General features: G+C 36.4%; 1 protein-coding gene across 1 annotated transcript; it reads right to left on the reverse strand.

The window, feature by feature from the left end:
- Nucleotides 1–228: 228 nt before the first annotated feature.
- Nucleotides 229–22,101, reverse strand: LOC131071931 (uncharacterized). Its single transcript, XM_059209098.1, has 5 exons — nucleotides 21,984–22,101; nucleotides 21,687–21,846; nucleotides 21,377–21,550; nucleotides 1,147–1,259; nucleotides 229–1,059 (listed from the first exon to the last, which is right to left on the reverse strand). The coding sequence occupies exons 1-5, from the start codon at nucleotides 22,001–22,003 to the stop codon at nucleotides 993–995; spliced, it is 534 nt and encodes a 177-aa protein (XP_059065081.1). The 5' UTR covers nucleotides 22,004–22,101; the 3' UTR covers nucleotides 229–992.
- Between the last annotated feature and the right edge of the window lie 280 nt (nucleotides 22,102–22,381).

A 22,381-nucleotide genomic window follows, 5' to 3' on the forward strand; every position in this document is an offset into this window, starting at 1 on the left:
AAAGTGATTATGATTTGGAGTATTAAAGGTGAGCTTGGTAGTTTCCTTCTCTTAACTACCACTGCCAAAATATGAGATAGGGCTGCACCTCATGGCCAGTTGCTTCACCTCTATCATCTAATAATATGTACGCTTCAAAATTTTTACTTACATTCAGCATGTTCTTCAAATTAACTTGGAGTAACTATGTAGAAATATAAGCATTCTCAACCAACATGAGTAAAGAACTGTAAGAAAGTTTGGCTTGAAATGGTTTAATATGTTTCACGGATAGGCTCTTCTGCAAAGTGATTACAAGATAATCTTCCTCAAGCACGGCTTTAGCTCTGAAGATGAAATCTAATAGCAGCCACAAGCTGCTGTAAAGTATTTCATTTGATATGGTCATACTGTGCATTATTAGGTAACATGGAGACTGCATACATTTTTATTGCCTGAATGTGTTTTATGTTAAACGAAACAAAGTTAAAACTCACAGCTTAGCAGAAAAGAAAATTAAATGAGAAAAGATAACAATTGCATGGACATTTTTTCCTCATGCAGAGGATGATTTAACATCAGTAGCAAATTGTTTGTGACAATTGAAAGCATTAGTATGTACCAAGTGATTACGATTCCGAGTATTAAAAGTGAGCTTGGTAGTGTCCTCTTAACTACCACCGCCAAATTATGATATAGGCTTGCAGCTCATAGCCAGTTGCTTCACCTTTATCATCTAATACTATGTACACTCCTAAAATTTTACTTACATTCAGCATGTTCTTCAAATTAACTTGGAGTAACTATGTAGAAATATAAGCATTCTCAACCATCAACATGAGCGAAGCAATGGAAGAAAGTTTGGCTTGAATGGGTTTAATAAGTTTTACATGATTGCAAAAAGGTATAAACGGATAGGCTCATCTGCAAGTGAGCACGAGATAATCTTCCTCAAGCATGGCTTTAGCTCTGAAGATGAAATCTAATAGCAGCCACAAGCTGCTACAAACTATTCATTTGATCTGGCCATCTTGTGCATTGTTAGGTAACATGGAGACTGCATACATTTTTATTTTCTGAATGTGTTTTATGTTAAAGAAACGAAGTTAAAATTCACAGGTCAGCAGAAAAGAAAATTGAAAACGAAAGAAAACCATTTGCAAGGATATTTTTTCTTCATGCAGAGGATGATTTAACATCAGTAGTAAGTTGTTTGTGACGATTGAACGTACAAGGATGTCTTTGGCTTCTTCATGTTTCTTTTGCAGCATGTTGCACATCTAACATGCAAAAAAATGACAGAAAATGTGTCAAAATAAAAATCATAAGATCCTGGTTAGGTTTGAAAATCTGAATAAAGGGCACCTTGAATTTATAATGTACTATTGTAACAAAATTTACTATTCCCTTCTTCACCGTACAAAATAAATTTTCCAATACACATAATTTAAAAGAACAACAATAAAGAAAGCATCAAGAGTATGTCCTGTTAGTTTTTGGGTTAAATTAGCCAAAATTATGTGATGGAAAACATATTGAAAAGAATGTAGCCAGGAATGCTACATTAGTATTTGTGATCCTTGCTACATTAGCATATGTGATTCCATGTGCGCATAATATAGTTGAAATATGTCAAAAGAATAGAATTATGATTAAAGTAAAATTGAATTATTACATTTTTATGCACACACTATTTGAGTTCTGCTTAAGTAATGCATAAAATAGAAGCGTACCCAGAAAATATTAAGTATGCCAAACCTTGACCAATACCCTCTCTAAGTAATCTACAGATTTTGTTACAATGGCGACATATTTTCTAATGATGAAAATTCAATGTATCAACAGATAAATATCTTGCCTTTGAAATCAAAATGCCCTTTCTCGAAAAATTTCTTGACTGAATCTCACAACCTTAATGAATAAATCCTTATTGATATTTTTCTTGCGAAAGCAGCCTATCACTAATACTATAATGTAGGGGATGTCTCTAGGGGACAGGGAGACAGGGAGACCAAGGGTCTATAATGTACTATAATAACAAAATTTACTATTCCCTTCTTCACTGAACAATTAAATAAATTTTTCAATACACATAATTGAAAAGAATAACAATATAAAAAGCATCAAGAGCGTGTTCTGTTAGTTTTTGGGTTAAATTAGCCGAAATTATGTGCATGGAATAAATATTGAAAAGAATGTAGCAAGGACTGCTAAATTAGTATCTGTGATCCTTGCAACATTAGTATCAATGATTCCATGTGACCACAATATAGTTGAAAAATGTCAAAAGAATATAATTATAATGTGTTAAAATAGAACCATACCCAGAAAATAGTGTGTTAAAAAGATATCTTTAGGTTTTTTATTCTTGCACTTCGATTTTTTGGTGTTCTTGAAGGTCTTTTAATGGTGATTTTCACTATTCCCTGGTTTTTGGGAAATTTTGTGTTATGTTTTTAAAGTGGAATTTTATGATTTTGATGTGAAATTATAATGTTGAAGTATGGATAATGTGTATGAAATTTTGAATTGGGATCAATTCAAATCCATTTGCATGTTGATTTGATCAATTGATCAATTGTGCATATTATGTGAATTTGGTTCAATTTGATGAAAGTATGAATTGGAAAGTTGCAATTTAATGAATTTGGTTTTGATTTTGGTTTCACTGAGCCTAGGGTAGGTATTAGGGATAGTGATGGGAGTGGTGTCCAATTGGGGTTGGGGCACAAAGGGGCTGCTAGGGTAACTCATTGGGCATTTCATTAATAAGTAAAAACTAATGACACTTTTAATAAAATGAAGCAAGATAAGTGACTGCCCCTTGCATGCCTTGAGCGCTCGTATAGGGTAAGGATATATTGGGAAGACATGCCTGCTTGTGAAGTGTTGGGAACTTGGGACTTGTCCAAAGAGACATGCCCGACCATGATGCATTGGGACTAGACCAGGTTTCCTCGTCTATATGAGAGGGCTACTCGGTTCTGTGTGAGCCATCCCTTCGAGCTACGTGATGGCACTCCCTGATCTTGCTCTTTAACATCTAGCCTTGCATTTTCGAGTAGGACCTGAAAGATGTAGTGCCTTCCTTGTTGGTGTTGTTTGATTGATGATCATGTGATTGCAATGTGTTGGCCCATGATGTTAGATGGATGAACTCAATGCCATCCTTGAAGCTACGATCTCCGGTACCCAATGGTGGTTAACAACGCCACCAAACCTTGTGGAACCCAAAGAGCCACCCCATTGTGCTCATGGAGATAGATACATGGACCAAACACTAAAACAATAATACACATGGGGTATAGGCTTACACAAATGCCTAACACAAGTATGCACATCATACATATCAAAGAGGAAGCATTCACAAGGGAAAGAAATGCCAGACATCTCAATTGCAACCTGTTGATGTGTTTTTTACGCACATGCGAACACAAAATAAAATAGCCAAAAGTATCTTATCCTCTCTTGAACAAAGTTACTCAAATGTTGAAGATTAGCTTAAGGTTCACTTGAGATAACTCCAAGGTTCTAGTATGTTGGATCACGACATGTGGATAAGCACAGTTGGTTGATGTGATTCTTGGTATCACAAGGGGACTTACGTTGAATTGTCGAATGCTTGAATCGCTGGAACTTGATTATCTGATATTGCAATCTTGTGATGCTTTTCTATCCTAAACTAACTTGAGTTTGAAAAAATGGCAAAAGATGAAGGGTTGAGAGAGTCTATTCTAAGGCCTAGAATGTAAGAAGATAGGTGAATGATTAGATGGAATCCTATTGAGCGAGGTCTCACCATCAACTTGAACAATTTGACACAAGCTCAGTGCAATCTTCTAAGGACATTTCAGAGATGTTCAAATCATTACCATCAAACATTGATCACCATTCAAGTTAATACATAAACAATGGACGCATAACAATTTGAAGTTAAGCTCATATCATTCTAGTTGACCACACAAGGCACACTTACAATCAACAAGAGGCTAGTGGTATGGACTAAACCGATCCCACACAAATACATTCAACAAATTCTTGCACTCAATCTAATCAACATGAAAATAAATTGAGAAGTAAAGCCCATGCAAGTTGTTGAAGCAACAAATCAAATTCACCCTAACTTCAATGAAATCAATTGTTCATTACAACAAGGTTTGGCAACAATCTTTGCCTTCTCCTAATCTAACTTCTACTCTAATCTAGCTATTCACTACTCTATTCCTCGAAAACTATCTATTTCTCTATTGCTATTACTATTAACTATTTGCTAACTATTAACCTTTACAAATGAGGAGCTTGAGCCTTTTATAATGCTCTCAATACAATTCAATGGCTTAGATCAATTTTGAGATCAATGGTCGAGATTTTACAATGAAAACCCTAATTAGGGTTTGTTACAACAAACTCAATTTTGGCCAATGAAATAATTACAATGCTTTGTCATGACCAATAGATAATAAAGGTAGGTGCCTCGAAGTTTGTGCCTTCACGGGCGAGTCAGGTACATTGCATCTAGACATGCTCATGTGGAACTTCTTGATTTGGTGAGTGGTGACTGGGATGATGACTAGGATTCCACCTCAACTTGCACTTTGTAGGCTTGATAGATCATCATGAAGGAATATTTCTTGATACTCAACATTATCCAGCTTCAGCGATGATGACGATGATCTTCTAACTTTGATTAACTCTTCTGAAACTATCCTCTCGAATGCCTTGATCATGGAAGTGTAAGGTATAAATCTTGATTTTGAAGTATTGATGTGCCTTAGAATGAACTTCTGATGTCACCACTGCTCTTCTTCTTTGGAAATCCTTTTCTGTGACTTCCTGGTGCTGTGAGAATTGAGATTCCTCTTGGGCATTCTATACTTGTAAATGAAGTTTTCTTCCTTGCATGGTGATGTAGATCTTACAATCTTTCTCCTTTTGCTTTACAATCACCATCCTCTCTCATCTGCAAAACAAAACAAACATGATATAAAATACATAATATATAACTTTGACAGTTCTTCTTAACATGATATATCCCTTGATTTTATGTGTTTTGCAGGTTTGATAAGAGGATTTAGAGAGAATTCGCCTTCATGAAGGAGCATTTGAAGTTGAGGTTGCTCTAAGGAAGGGGCACTTGAAATTCGCTCCAACAATGATGTTCATGAAGTTACCCTTCGCTTTGCCTTTGAACTCACTTTCATTCGTTTATCCTCATTCTATGAGCTCAACTTTAAAGCCTTTAATCATCAATTGATAACAACATGACAAACTACCTTTAGGAGAGGCCTCTATAGGAATTTCGCTCTGAGAGTGGAGTATATGAAGTTCGCTTCTAACCCCCAGTTCATGAAGTTCACCTTGACCTTGCTTCACATGAAGTGATCTTTGAACTTTCACCTTCCATCTTCTCAACTCAAAATGACCCTTTCCTTTCCAAACATCCAATTTTGATTCTTGAAGTTGATTTCAAATCAAGACTAAACTCTCCTTTGTATCTCAACAAATTCGCTCACCTACCTCCAAACATGAAGTTAACTTCTTACTCGCCTTTCATCATCTTAAATTCAAAATTGCTTTCTATTAGGCATGCTAAAGTATCAAATTAGCTCTAGGAAATGATCTATTAGCTGCCTTGTATCTTGTTTTGGGCAAATTCGCTCATCTATGCTAATCCTTGAAGTTCGCTCATCTACCTCAAATTGTGAAGTTCGCCCATATGCATGGATTCTTGAAGTTCGCTCATCTAGGCTAATTTGTGAAGTTTGCTCATATACTCCATTTTGTGAAATTTGCTCATGTTGTTGAGTTCATGAAGTTTGTTTCAAATTGAATCAAGGTAAATGTTTTCAAATTCCTTTCACTCCTCTACTTCCAACATGAATTTCGCTCATCTACCCCAAATCATGAAGTTCGCTCATGTAGCTGAGTTCATGAATTTCGCTCATATAGCTTGAAATATGAAGTTCGCCCAGGTGGCTCAATTCTTGAAGTTCGCTGATATACCTCAGTTTATGAAGTTCGCTCATCCTCTTTTGATCATGAAGTTCACTCATATGGGCCAATTTGTGAAGTTTGCTCATCTAGGTGGATTCATGAAGTTCGCCCGTGTGCATGGATTCTTGACGTTTGCTGATGTGCATCGATCCTTGAAGTTTGTTTCAAGTTGAATGCTTTCAAATCTCTTTTGTTCTTCCATCATGGAATTCGCTCATCTCCCCCCAAAGATGAAGTTCGCTCATATGGTCCAAGTTGTGAAGTTTGCTCATGTACCTCAAAACATGAAGTTCACTCATATGTCTTGATTCCTGAAGCTCGCTCATCTAGTGGAGTTCATGAAGTTTGCTCATGTGGTTGAATTTGTGAAGTTTGTTTCAAATTGAATTGACTTAGGGCAAATGCTTTCAAATCTCCTTCACTCCTCTATCTCTAACATGGACTTCGCTCATCTACCTCAAATTATGAAGTTCGCTCATGTAGCTGAGTTCATGAAGTTCGCCCATCTCCCTTCATTCTTGAAGTTCGCTCATCCATGCTGATTTATGAAGTTCGCCCTTTGGTGCTTGAATATGAAATTCGCTCATCTCCCCTCCATCATGAAGTTTGCTCATGTACTTAAAATTTTGAAGTTTGCCCATCTCCCTTCATTCTTGAAGTTCACTCATCCTCTTGAAAACATGAAGTTTGCTCATGTGGGCTGATTTTTGAAATTCGCTTCTCTCACCAAGCACATGAAGTTAGATCCTATCATCCATCATATGAAGCGACTCTTGAACTTTGCCTTCAATCTTGCCCTTAAACCACTCCTTTTGTTACATCCCACTTGTGCCCTAGTTGATTTTGTGCAGTATTTACGCCCTGATACATGTTAACCCTAGTGCATTTTGATATACTTGTTAGATGTATAATATGTCTAGTTTTATGCTTTAAATGATGGATTTGTTCAAATGATTACACATATGTGAATGATGATAATTATGCTTTTTATGATGATTTGATGAAATTGCAGTTAACAATATGATATCATGTTCTACTTTTGTCATGAATTATTAATAGTCAGAACTGGGCAAGATTTGGATCTAACCGATTTCCGTGGGCCAAGTGTGTGCAGGAGACCGTCGTCCTCCATGAAAGGAGGGAAAGTATCATCAGGACGGGAGGTGAAAGGAAGGAAAGGACTCAATGCCGTTTGAAAACCCTAACCTAAGCCAGGTAAACCTATGTTGATCTTGTCAGACCTTGTTAGCCAGTGTGCTAGGTAACCTAGTAGGTCAGTGCAGAGAATTTAGGGTTTATAACCCTAGGGTTTGTCGCTTCTCGAGGTAATTATTAATTATTTCATTAATTATTAATCAAGTTGGCTGCAACTAATGTTACTTTAATTATATAAATATATATTTATGTATATGTATATATATGTTACATATATATCTTATATGAATACCTGGGTACGGGAGTATGTATACATACCGCAGTCAGGTATTCGTAGGGTGTATGGGTCGCATATATATAAATATAAATAAATATGTATATTTAATCAATTTATAATTTGTATGGCAATGTTTATTTTTAATTAAATAAATTATCATTTGCCAACTTTAAATTGGCAACTGTATAATCAAGTGAAGGTTATGTGAAGGGGAGATATGAAGTTTGTCCCTCCTAAAGTTGCTAGGTGATTGGCTTAAAATATATTATGGCAATATTGAGAGGGATATAAATTTTTAATTAAACCATTATACATCGCTCTATCTTGCCTTATGAATTTATCAAGTAATGGGAGATTTGATAAAGAATAGAGTAAGCAAGCAAAAAGAAATGGGTTTAACGCATTATCAATACTTCCTAATATATTTCGATATCATTTGAAAAGAAAATGGGAAAGCACCAAATATATATTATTATGCATTCATTTCTTACAATATCGATGGAAAGATATTTTCATGGGAAGCATGTTTTGAGTGCGAGAATGTTTAACGCGTGAGGAAGAAGCTTCTGTTGGAAGCAAGAAATGCTGAAGGCGTGAGAATGGAGCACAAGATTAACATGACTCCTTGGGCGGTTTGAGAATTTTGCTTGGTATTAGGGCATGGCAATGAGGAAAAAAACGTGTTGGCAAATACATAGGCGGAAAGGAAGGAAAGGGGATTCATTCTTTCTTTATTCTTCATCTTGGATGGCAAGAATAAGGGTTTGGCTTTGCGAATTCTTCTTTCTGCTGTGCGTTTCCAGGACCGAGGGTTTGGCAAGAAATTGGTTGTAGGAATACATTCCAGGAGTTTCTTTTCCTTCTTTTATAGGTCATGTGATCTTACTAACCTGTGATTATGGGTTACATCTCTCCATTTCTCCTTCAGTCTAAAATTAATGTTATGTGAACGAAAAGAAAGGGAATACTAAGCTATATCTGTTCAAATTATTTCAAATTATGGATGGATTTTCTTTAAAAAAAAAAATGGGGAAAAACTTCTAAAAACCCCATGGCAGATTTTGCTAATTTCTAAGTGTGCTCAGTCTGGAGCAAGTGTAGAGAATCTCTTTTTTTTTAAAGGTTAATACTGCTGTAATTTTAAAAAGGCAATATGACTATACCTGCCATAGAATGAAAGGCTATTTATATTTATATGAGAAATTCTGGTGTATGAAACAACAGTGCTGTATCTGTGTATCCATTATTTTATTTTTTTTAAAAAAGGGTTTAGAATAAATGGGTTGAGATAAACCAGCTGGAATAATATTATAACAACAGTACTTTATAATTTTAGACTGAAACATTTCAATTAAACCTGGAAAACCTGCTAGATTTGTTCCTTATATATATTTCAGATTTGCAGTAACCTTATGTTGGATATGAATAGTTTGCAACTATATGGAAATTAGATATTATGTACTGCTGTAACTAGGCTGTTAGTTTCTTTTGAACAGAAAATCCATGTTGCCTTCATAACAATTGTGGGCAAACTATCGTTATCTGAGTTCTTTAATAGAAATCCTGACTCTTTATTACTTCAGTGATGGGTTAATGTATTAGCCTCTTGAAGGGAGCAGTCCATTCTATTTCAGTTATAAAAAGAAAGGGGGCTGTTAACTTGCATCACTGCTTTCTTATAAGAGAGATGTAGTGTTTTGTACATACTTACATATATTCACATCCTGTATAGGTACATTCATATACATGGGTGTGTATGTATGTAAGCATGGAGGTATAACACTTCATACCGATATGTGTATAATATATGGTATTTGAATCCTTAAATTGCGTAATAAGCTAAAACAATTATACCAGCAGTGTTCCTCAGTTTAGAATCGGAAACTTGCATAGTCTCATGTTTAGAAGACTGCTAACATCATAATCAAGCTTCCTCAGTTTTGCTTAAAACTGAACAATCTGATCAGCAATGTCAAATACACTATCTAATTGAGATTACCCTCCTGGTTATAAAACTAACCTATACCCTAGCCTAGGAAGGCAGTGGGTAGAAGAGCACTATTGTACATGATGAAGTTAGCATCACTATTGGGAGTTCATTCTCAAGAGGCCCGGACAGCAAAGACATGTCCGGCAAGTTATATTCCATACTTAGGAATTGTACGTACAATTGGCGGCTCTTATGCCCCCTAACTTCCCAAGCCAGGGATTCAGTTGGATACATGATAAAACATTGCAATTTGAATGAGAAAGAAATAAATGATAACACTTAGAGTTCTAAAACTATATCCATTGAACGCTAACACAAAAGTTGAGCCTTAGTTCCCTTTTGAGTTCAGTTGAACTCCTAGAACCTAGACTTATTGCCGAGAAGGGTGAGATCATTGACAACACGTTAATTCGTGCTTATAGTGTAAAACCTTGGCCAAGGTGGTGTTGCATAATGTATGCACTCGTCTGATCTTTAGTACTAGATACACCTCTAGTCAGAGCATCATACTAGTAGGGAGTTACCCTTAGTGTATGACCGACTAAGCGTGTAGGTCCTAACACCAAGTCTCAGATGGCATTGAGTTCTCTTTTTCCTTTACCTCCCTACGAAGGGCTGGGCCAATCCAGAAGGACATGGCACGTGCGACTAGATAGTCTGTGGTTGGACGGAAAAGCGCCCTAATGATACTTTCCCTCCTCACCAATATCATGACAGAGTTTTGAAGTTCAGAACTTAGCATCAGTTGCAAATTACTCTCTAAAACCTTTCTCTCTTTAATTTCATGCAAAGTTATTTATTTCTTGATCTTACATGTATGCTTTATTTTAGTTCAATGTAATTAATCTTTCAGTTATCGTTATTCTTGTTTCCTGTTTTTAAAAAAAAAAATTCCCTACTTTTATGTTACTTGCTATGTTAATGTTAACGGCTATATTGTCAACGGTTAGATTATTTGAATTGATATCTCTTTTGAATTTCTAGCATGTTACACCTTTCTTAGTTTGTGAAGTTTGCTTCTATGTTGTTCAAGGTAAAATTCACTCATCCTCTTCAAGCTGTGAAGTTTGCTCATGTGGTTGAGTTCATGACGTAAAAAATTTCGCTCCACTTCTTTAAGACATGAAGGTGCTTCTCCTAGGTTTGAAGATGAAGTGAATTTCAAACTAAAACAAACTTTCTTCTAATCACTTCATTGTTTGATCAGCTCAATCCTTAGGTTTCTCAAGTCTTTATCTACAAAAAAACATGTCAAATTTACTTCATGAGGACTTAAAAGGGAAATTCGCTCCAAAAGTGCTAGTAATGAAGTATACTCTTGAGGTCATGCACATGACAAGGTTCAGACTCAGTCATTTTACACCTTACACAAGGCTATCCATCTGACTCTTAGCTTTTTGACCACCTATACCCCTTTGATGCAAAGGTTAATAGCTAAGGACTCTAATACAACCTAGAAAGAAGGAAAAAAGTGGGGGTCCCCATTTGCAATGGGGTGATATGTGAATACCTCACAACACAACCCAATATAAGAAAGAGAATGATATAAACAGCAATACAAGTTTGCAATACATGAAGCATCTAGGTAAGAATACCATTAATCATCCAAGTATAAGGTGACATATGGATGTTTGAATCCAAGTTATGTAACGATGTATATGTATATTGGACACTCCTCATGCAGGATGATACAATCCTATGATTATGGAATGGATTAGAGTAGCTTTGCATCTGCTGGTGTTGGTACGAGGCATGAGTTATGCATTTGTTTCCTTCATTGCAATTATTGTATCATGATTACGTGTTTACAAACATTTCATTTGGGCTTAAAATGAATCTGGTGGTGTTTTGTGCCATCTTGGAGGGTGTTGTAGTTCCCTCACAGAATTGTCATGTGATCTTGAGTGGATTTGAGTGGATTCAAGTCAATCTAAGTCTGTTTGGGACTCCCTGGATACATCTTGGATTGTCTTGTACATCGACAAAGTGTTGTATGTTGTGCTTCTTTGAGTTCTTCAGAGTGTTTGAGCCTTTAGTGGGAGTTTAGCATGGTTTGGAGGCATTTAGGGCTCTCCCCATCATTTCTCTTGCACATTGGTGGTGCCTAATGTCCAGGGGTCTAATGTCTACTCCAAAGCATCTGTGGTGTCTATGAGACCTTAGCTTGACGTCGGTTTGCTCACTAGTCAAGACACTAACATGGCTTAGAGGATGACAATGCAAGATGGTGTTACCATGGACACTAGCACCCAAAAAGGACACTAGTGCATCTAATGGACTAGGGCATGTTGCGCTAGTGTCCTCTAGGAGCGTATGTGTCTTGATTTGGCGTCCAACTTGTGTGCTCCTTAGCCCTTAGCACTTGCTTGAGAAGGTTTCCAGAGTCTTTGAGTGTCAATTTGAGAGCATTGAAGTTCTCTTTTGGTTATGGAGAGTCAAATGAACCTTTGAGGGGGTCCTAGAATGTTGTGAGTTCTGTTGGTGTCGATTGCATTGATATGCATGTTCATGTTCATGTTCATGTTCGTTGGAGGCCAATCGTCACACCTAGAACCAAGGGGAAATTCTAGTTTTCCAAGAGAATTCTTGTAGCTCCTTGTGAAGTCTTCTAAGGTTTGAAACCATTGTTTGACCTTTCCTAAGGTGTCTCAATCCTTCCTCTATAGTTGGTTGGTGTTTAGGGACTTTAGCCTTCCACTTGTGCATTTTCAAGTTGTGACAAGGTGTCGTATTGTGTAGTTGAGCTAGTGGGCTCTTGTGAGTGTCATTAGTGACTGTGCTTGAGTTAATCAGCCTAGTGTGATGTGGATTAGAGGTGGATGAATCCTTCCTCCCATCTTGGTGTCATTTGGTGAGAGGATGTGATCGTGGTATGTGTTGATTAGCATTGAGGAATCATTCTTCCTCTCATTCTATTCTGCCGCTTCTTGTGGCGAGTAGTGGTTCTGATGTTAGTCTTCCATTGTGGACACCTTTCTTGTGCAATAGTGTGGTCTTGAGTAGATGTTTTTGTGTGTCAAAGTCTCTCTTGCGACACTAATGTGTATGTCGTCGTGCAGGTGCAACATGCTGTGTCATTTCTTTGGCATTGAAGTTGTTATGTTTATCTAGAATGTCTCAAAAAAATAAAAAAATATTCCATTTTTCTTGGCTTGTTTCCTTGGGGGTTCCTTGGCAGTGCATTACAAAAATGTAATAATATAATTAAAATAAAAAAAGTAACATTAATATCAAAATTAAAAAGTGTTTTAAAGTACTTGAATAAAATAAAAAAGTAATTTTCAATAGTTACAAAAATTAGACCCATGAGACCATTGGAGCACTACAAAACAAGGGCGTTTGGTTTCATTGGCATATCTCATCTTGTCATTATTTTTGCAAAGCACCTTTTCAAAAATTTTGAGCATTGTGGTTAAATTGTCATCCAAGAATGATAAGCCTTGGCTGATTGGAGATCTTGGAGGACAAAAACCCTCTCAAATTTTCACTAGTGAATATGGAGAAAAAACCCTCATCTCCTTTGGGGTAATTGTTGGTGTTGGAAATAAGCCACACCCAGACCAACGATGGACTGGTCCAAGAGGGGCCAGTAGCTTAGTGGTAGAGCACTCCAACAATGTATGGAAGGTCCTAGGTTCGAGTTTTAGCTGGTCCATGTCTCAACATGGTATCAGAGCCAGGTCCAAGCTAGGAGGCCCAAGCACATGAGAGGTGTGGCTTAAGGGGGGGGTGTTGGTGTTGGAAATAAGCCACACCCGGACAGACGATGGACTGGTCCAAGAGGGGCCAGTAGCTCAGTGATAGAGCACTCCAACAGCATATGGAAGGTCCTAGGTTCGAGTCCTAGCTGGTCCATGTCTCAACAGTAATTTCATCCAAGAGTTGCATGTGAATTACTTTTGATCATCAAGCAAATCTTCTTGTTCGTGATTTTTGAAGGTTTCATTGCTGATTTCCAAACTATTTTCTGATGTTCCATCATCATTACACATCTATATCTTGAGTGCAATGTCCAAGAGGAGACACCATCAACATTAATCACCAATTTGAGGGTTTGCACACATATTTCTGATACGTGCCTAAGAATTAATTGCCAAATGTCATCATTTTGCTACTCAAACTTAAGGAGGGTTTTTTCAAAAGTTGCCAACACAAATCGCTTCTTGTTCATCAGTATTTATTGCTAATACGATATTGAGTTTGAGGGGCCAACCTCCCAGGGAGATCTATGCCACTTGTGGGGACAGTTTAGCATTACCATAAGCTGCAATCTGCACATTTTAGCCATTTTCAAGCCTTATGGACTACTGCACCAACACCCCAGCCATTCAATATCTGTAACAGCCACTAATTTGTCTTTGCAGTCAACTATTTTGGAGTATCATCATTTTACAGTTTAAATTTGCCTTCAAATCATCCTTCCAGGTTAGTCACAACCCTAGATCAATCAGTCATCTTGTCATAAGTGGGTGATCTACTCATGGAATGATTATTGCTTCTGTTATATGTCTATTTGGATCATTTCCAGCAGCCATTCTTGTTGTTCATCCATCATTATAGAATTTCTTTTGCATATGGAAGCTATAATTTCATCATTTTTAGTCAAGATCACTTGTTGTAAGTCTAAAATTGTGTTTCTAGCTTGCATATGAGTCAGTGTAAGTGTTCTAGCTGAAAATTTAAAAAGTCAAGATTTCAAGTGGATGTTTGGATCTAGGTGTATTTAATACAACAACTTTTAATAATTGTTGATTATTTACACTTGAGGGTTCAATATATAACATATCAGCATTTATGTTTTATCTGTAGAAGCATTAGATCTAAGAACAATTGCATGTCATAAAATTTCAGATTTACTGTTCATCTCATACCAATCATAAGTTAGCTAATATAATTGTGGTAGTTTGATATCTGTAAGTTGAATGTGTTGTATTTGATGCATTTGAGGTAAATGTATGGTGATTGTCATGTTCCCTCAATTTTCTGTGTATGAATGTATCCTCAAAAGAATTAATAATATTTACTGATTATTTGCTGATTATTAATTTACAAATAATAACGAAATATTATTCCCTAATGCATTGATCATCAAATATTTTTAAATGAGAATATTCGTAAATTACAAATAATAATGAAATATTATTCATTAATTGTATTAATCAACAAATATCTGTAAAAAAAAGAATAATATTAGTAAATATTATTCAATTATTAAGTTAGAGCTTCATGTTAGCATCGAATGATGGAAAGCGGTGACTTTTCAAGGAGTCACTGCCTTCCAAAACCCTCCCAGCAGGTGCGTCTTCCCATTGCAGATGTGGAGGGGAGAATAAATAGGAGACTCGGGAATGAACCACACAAGGGTTTTTTGGGAAAAAAAAAAAGAATTACGCCTACCTCCATGCACAGGCGGACGACTTCTTCAGGTATGAGCACGTACAATAAGATGATGAGATTCTAATGAAGTTTACATATAAGTATTCTCTCTTCAATACATATACATATTGTATCCATAATTTGAAACAACACTCTGTATAATAACCTGAATTTAATATGCTGCAAACATTATAATTCTGACAAGGCAATTGGATTTCTTCTAGTTATAGATCAGAACTTTCTATTTCCATAATTGATTAATTCTATTATAATATTCTTTAGTTACAATTCTCTGATTTATCAATTAGTCTCTTTGTTCTTTCTTTCTTAACTAGTAATAATTCATATGATGTAATTAGAATCCCATCTTCTAACTTTGTTTTGCATTTTTGGACTAGCAGAGACTAAGGTACCTACTTTCAATTCCTACTAAGACCTATAACTAGGGCATTTTCAGTCATTTCCCCTAAGGGACATTACAGTGATCTATCTTGAATCCACTACATCTCCTGCTATATGGTAATATAAATATGTATGCATAATTTTAAGACTCCAAAAATGTAATGTCCCCACTCTAGCAGATTGACCAAGCATATGTGCGTTAGCCTAGCTCTACATGGTCCCGAGGGCTAACGAAGGGTTTAAAGGGATCCTGGAGTGTTTTGGCCTAGTCATTTCTAGTTTGGGCCAAAACGAAGTTGATTTACTTAGTTTCAGGCATACTTACTATTTTTAGTAAGTCAGCAGGACACAACGGAGGCTAGTTTTGGTGATTGGATTTGATACTCCTTGGCGAGAGCTTTCCGACGAGCTATCACTCATGCTATTCGGAGTCCGATTGCTAATATATTTTAATGCCTGAAGTTTTATTAAAGTAACATTTAATTTAATTGTAAAATATTAAAGTGTTACTTTAATATTTATTTTATGGAGATATGGGTAAATCAAAGGGGCAACCAAGGGAGACATAAGTGAATATTTTAATATGTTTTATATTGAACATGTTTTATCCCACATTGTTTGAGTGAGTTGGGTCGCCCCTTGGAGAAAGAATAAAAGGGAGCTTTTGTGGCTTCATTGGGGGAGGTGGAATATGAGAAGAATTTGGTGTGTGAGTTGCAGATCCGTTCTTGGCATTAGAGGACGTCTATCCTCTCTTGTGACATTCTAGACGTCATTCCCTTGGGGTTTGGCCTTTGGAATCCTTTGCGATCAGTCATTTACAGGCAGATTGGGTGCATTTTTCAGCCACAGGCAGCAACATTATTTGGTTGCATTTCCAGCTACAAGCAGCAGCATTATTTGGTTGCATTTCCAGCTACAGGCCGTGACACTATTCACGTGGGTACTATTCACGCGACACTATTCACGCGGCACTATTCATGCAGCACTATTCACCTGGCACTATTCACGCGGCACTATTCATCTGGCACTATTCATGTTACTGTAGCAGCAGAATTAGAAACTTTTGTTGGAACATTATGTCAAAATGCTAGAGTATTTAGTGAGTTGAAAATAACCTGCTTTGTATTTGAGTTTGTTAATTCTGGAAATAATATTATAACAGCAGTAGTTCAATTTCCAGCTTGCCTATTATTGTAAATTCTTTTTAGTTCATGTTATGTGGTTTCATACCTGTGCAAAGACTTAAAACAAAAAAAAAACATTGAAACATTAAACGGAGGAATAAGGAATTGGCTGCAAACTGTTTGACTAAATTCCTATCAGCAGTGGGGTTAGTTTTTGGGCATTCTAGGGTGTCCATTACAAAAAAGGTCGAAGACCTTTTATATGAGTTGAAAGTTGAAACAATCATTTTTCCACGCGACTCTTCACCTTCTAATGGTTAAGCTGAACACTATCAAGTATAATGGTTGTTGATTCAAGTAGCATCGATCAGATAAAACCGTATACCTATCTATTTACATCAAATGAAGAAAGACGGTAATGCAGATATATATTTCATATGAATGATTTATATATCGAACCTCTTCATTATCGAATTGCAATTAAATACATGTCCAAAACATTACCGATATATAATTGGGTTATATTAGAATTGACCCGAATTAGTTATCGGGCTTGTTTGCTTTGATACCGATTCATTATCGGGTGTGTTTATATCGATCTGTTATCATTAACAATGGCACCGATTAGTTATCATAGACACCGAATGGATCGGTTGACATTTGGAAGAGTCACGACCAAGTGACATCTTGGTCGGACATGTCTAAAAGACATGTCCGATCAAGGTGCCACTTGATCGTGACTACCTTACTATATATGCATCATTCAAAAGAAAGGGGATGACATTGAAATCGATACATGTTCATCCTCCATACCTGCAGCAAAAGAAAGATCTTCAATATTATTACTATTCTTGTTACAATATTGAAGACAACAATATCATTGTCATAGTCATAATACCAAAATCTTAAATACACCATCTTGCATATAACTTGTTCATTAAATTGGAAATTGCACTAACATTTACATGGTATTAGAGCTAGGCTATCGAACCTGAGGCTATTCAATTTTGTGGAAAATTTAAGAACTAGTTTATATCAAGCATCCTATTTCTCTAATGGCCAATGCTATGAGATTCGAAGATAGACTTGGTGTGGGTGATGATTTCTCCGCATGGAAGTTCAGAATCAAGATGATTCTAAGGGAGAGCAAAGTCGAAACTTTTATCAAGACTGAATCTATGGAACCAGAGACCAAACTTGACAAAGCATCATGGATAGAAGGAAATGAAAAAGCAATCAAGATTATTGTTGATGGGGTGAGAAATAACATAATGCCCATTATAAAGAAACATGAAACGGCTTTTGAAATGTTCAAAGCACTTGTGAACACATTTGAGATATCAAATGCAAGTCAAACTCTGGCCTTGAAGCGAGAAATCAATCATATAACCATGAACAAAGGAGAGACAGTAAACGCCTACTTCATGAGGATCTCAACTCTAAGAAATGAACTAGCAACCCTAGGATATGAGATCCACAGCAAAGAGTTAACACTCATTGCTCTAGATGGGTTACCTAGTGCATGGGAAACATTTGTCCAGGGCATCAGTGCAAGGGACAAATATCCTGAGTTTGAAAGACTAAGAGATGACTGTCTCCAAGAGGAATCTAGACTGAATAAGAAAGGAATGAAACATAAGAATATAGATGAAGACCTACAAGTCCTAAACACTAACTCCACCAAGCAAAACAAGAAAAGGTAGTTTAGGAAGAGAAAAGGTTGTCAAGGCAAGAACACTTCAAAGAAGGACTTATCTCACATCCAATGTTACAAATGTGATCAGTTCGGATACTATGTTGCAAAGTGCCCGGAAAGAACCAAGCAACATGCTACATTTGCCAAAGCAGGAAAGACTAAAGGGGAAGATGACTCCGGAAAATATGTACTCTACTCAACACTCACAAGCCAAGCTTCTAACAAGATCAACTCATGGGTAATTGACAGTGGTTCATCCAGGCACATCACAGGGTTTAGAGAAGTACTTGACTCCATGACAGAGGAGAGTGATGAAGAAGTAACCATCGGAGATGACTCCACATATCCAGTCAGAGGAATGGGAACTTGCACCATCAAATTGAAGACAGGCATATCCTTGCGGCTCGAAGGAGTACTATATGTTCCCGGCATCAAAAGGAATCTAGTCTCTATATCGGCACTAGAAGATAACGGATACAAAGTGACATTCATGGACAACAAAGTATTGGCTTGGCCAAAGAACTCTTCCATCAAGAAGGCAAAGACCATTGGACAGAGACAGGGCTATTTGTATGAGCTGTGCACAGAACCCAACCTAGCCTTAATCCATGAAGCCACTAATGCAAATGAAGTTTGGCATAGAAGATTAGGCCATCTGAATTTTAGGGCTTTATCTTCAATGGGAAACCTTGTCACAGGTCTACCCAAGTTAAAGCAAGATCATTCAGGGGCATGCAAAGGATGTGCCCTAGGTAAAAATACCAAGGGTACATTCCAAAATAGTACTAGGAAAACTAGTAAAATTCTAGAGTTAGTTCATTTTGATGTATGCGGACCTATGTCCGTACCCTCTCTAGGGGGATTCTTGTATTATGCAATATTTGTTGATGACTACTCTAGGAAGACTTGGATCTACTTTCTGAAATGTAAAGAATCAGAAGAGATCCTCTCTAGGTTTAAAGAATTTAAATCACTAACTGAAAACTACTCAGGAAACAAAGTTAAAAGCCTAAGAACTGACAATGGGGGAGAATACACATCAGATTCATTTAAAGAATTTTGTAGAGATAATGGGATTAAGAGGGAGCTTACTATACCTTATAACCCCCAACAAAATGGGGTAGCTAAAAGGAAAAATAGGACTATAGTCGAAGCTGCCAAGGCCATGATTCTAGATCAAAACCTTAACACAAATCTCTGGGCAGAAGCATCCAGCACCGCTGTATATATACAAAACAGATGCCCACACTCCCATCTTGAAGATAAAACTCCTGAGGAAGTATTCACTAAAATTAAGCCAGTATCAGCCACCTTAGGATATTTGGGTGTCCTGTCTATATCCATGTACCTAAAGAAAAAAGACTAAAACTAGAGCCTTCTGGAAAAAGAGGAATGCTTGTAGGATATAGTGAAACCTCCAAAGCCTACAGAATCTATGTACCTGGTCAAAGAAATATTGAACTAAGTAGGGATGTAATCTTTGAGGAGGACTTAGCCTTCAAAAGAGCTCAGAGCTCCATAGAACCTGAAATCTATGTCCCTACTTCTAACTTAGATGAAGATCCTGCTCTTGAGTTTCAGAGGGAGAATCTAGATGAAACTGAAAATGAAAATGAACACTCACCTAGAAATCTCAAGAAAAGACCACTATGGGTCACCAAAACAGTAGAAGAAGCTCAGAGGTTTGCTGCTCCTTCAGGAACCTTCAGAGAAAGTAAAAAGCCTAATAAATTTACTAGCTATGTTGCTCTTATGAATGATCTATCTAAAAATGAACCTGACAATGTAACTGATGCCCTTAAACATCGAGTATGGAAGGATGCTATGTCTGAAGAGTATCAATCCATAATGAAAAATGATGCATGGAAGATTGTTCCTAGGCCAACTAAGAAATCTATTGTTTCTTCTAAATGGCTTTTTAAGATCAAACATGCAGCAGATAGCAGTTCATCCTCCATACCTGCAGCAAAAGAAAGATCTTCAATATTATTACTATTCTTGTTACAATATTGAAGACAACAATATTATTGTCATAGTCATAATACCAAAATCTTAAATACACCATCTTGCATATAACTTGTTCATTAAATTGGAAATTGCACTAACATTTACAATGGTCATGTTTGGCACGTTGCATTTGCTTGAACCTCAAGGGGCATTGCCCACTAAACCTGTGAGGGGAACCCTTCAAGTCATACAAGAGGATCTACCCATTCCAAGACCAAGGCAACAACATTGTTGTTAGTTGACAATGCCATGTGTTGTGACTTGTGAGAGAACCTTAGCAATTTGGTCGAAGGTGTTGAGAAACTTAGTTAAGCCAATAATGACGATTGCATAAGGTTAGGCGCACGTTTGGATGACACCATGTCCAATTTTCTTAAGGTCCTCTCTTTCCACTAAAAGCATTTACAACATCTAGTGGAGATGGATTGGTGATCCTATATTGCAAAACTCAAAAGTGCAAAGGCCATTAAACATGAATCAGCACTACCACAAGTTATGAGATTGGACTTGGTGATATCACTAAAGTTGTATTTGGAGAATCCAATTGGTTCACTGACATTTAAAATACTAGAGGAACAACGGAGGATAGAATAGCCATAGTGGTCAATAGTTATAGGTTGCTAGAGAAAATACTCAAGTTCCAAGAAGACAAAAAATTACTGCCAAATGCATATTTTAAAGAAATTGGGATTAAAAAGAATATAATTCTGATTTCTAAGTGTTGCAGACCTTGACGACAAGTCGTTACTCAATTCAATGTAGAAACAACCTAGGTTGTGTGACACACTTGTGAAGCTGCTTCCTTTTCAACCAAAGTCTTAGTCAACATATAATAACTATTACCATAATAGTTGAAAATGATGGGGTACATCTCAAACTATAGTTTTAAGGGTCACCAACAAAAGCAATAAAGTAGGAGTCACCAATAGGCTGAAGCAAAGAGTTTTTATTTTTGTTCATTATTCTTCAGTTAAGTAATATAGTAATATGTTGCAAGTTGCATTCTTATGATGTATTGTTCATTCTCTATGACAATCCATAAACTCCTAATGAAATTTTTGATCCATAGAAAAGGTTTGAAATGTTAAATGGTATCTACATTTCTTTAAACCATGCCCAACTTGCCTTTAATCTCCCTAACCCTATATAATCCTTGGCATGCAGTTTTAGGGTATGTTTTACCTATATATGTAACAAAAAAAATTCTTTCTTGTAACTTTTGGATACTTGGATGTTAACTACATTAAAAGTAAGGAGTTAATTTTCTCTTGTTGCAAAGCTTATACTGTGAGTATTTATTAGAAGCATGCTTACCCATTCCATTAAAACAGAACATTTTTAGAGCAAGAAATGAAGGCTAGCATGGGACTCACATATTTCAATTCTTTTGAAAAGATATCGGCTTTTTTGACATTATCATCAATCTCTGGAATTGATATGTCATCTGAATCTTCAATTTGCTTTTGGAAAAGTGAATGACTTTTGAGGTGTTGGTTTGGTTCGTCAGTGCTGCCTGTAAACTCAGCCTGTCTAACATTTTCCAAACCCTGTAGCCAAAATAGAATAAACACAATAAATTATATTTAAAAATGTCATTGAGTATCTTCTGGTACCATACCATCTTTTAAAAAACATGTAATATATTTTTAGTCCAAATAGCTCTGGCATTTCTGCTTTATTCACCTCTTCTTGGACAACTGATTTTGGTAATTTCTGACTATACTGTGCTTTCTCTTCCAAAATTATTCCTGATGATGATTCTGATAGATGTCCTCTAGGAGTTTTCCAATAGGTTTGATCTGTAGTCAAGCTTTTCAGTGAAGGTAAAGGGTTTTGATGTTTCCTGTAAAATACAGTTAAGTAAACTCTTCAGTTACATCATGTTTCTTTTACCTATATATGCAGTTAATGATAAACAATTGAAATCATTTTACCTGAAGCGAATGAATACCTTCTAAACATATATTTCTTAGACTTTACCTGACATCATCAACAAGCATATTTTCTGTTACTGGCAGCGACCCTGCTATCCGTTTCAAAGGGTTCGTGGTAGATGCCTCTGCTAGCAACTAATTTGGCAAAAATCATGGAAAAAGTCAATTCAAGCCATGAAATTTAATAAAATATGCTTCTGTTGTTTTTCAAAATGAGATGAAAGATGTGTTCTAACATGATTTATGATGTATCTGAATGCAGAAATGCCAAATCATCAGGAAACATGGCTGGGAAATATTCAGAGAAATAGACCAAAAAGATTTTAAAATATGTGTCAATTAATGTATACAGTTTCTGGATTTGATTGAGTAAATTTTTTTAACCATCAATGTTTCAAATTTTACACCACCTTGACCTTTCTTCATCCTGATGATGGATCACGG

Source organism: Cryptomeria japonica, chromosome 7 (genome assembly GCF_030272615.1).
Source record: "Cryptomeria japonica chromosome 7, Sugi_1.0, whole genome shotgun sequence".
NCBI classification, from domain to species: Eukaryota; Viridiplantae; Streptophyta; class Pinopsida; order Cupressales; family Cupressaceae; genus Cryptomeria; species Cryptomeria japonica.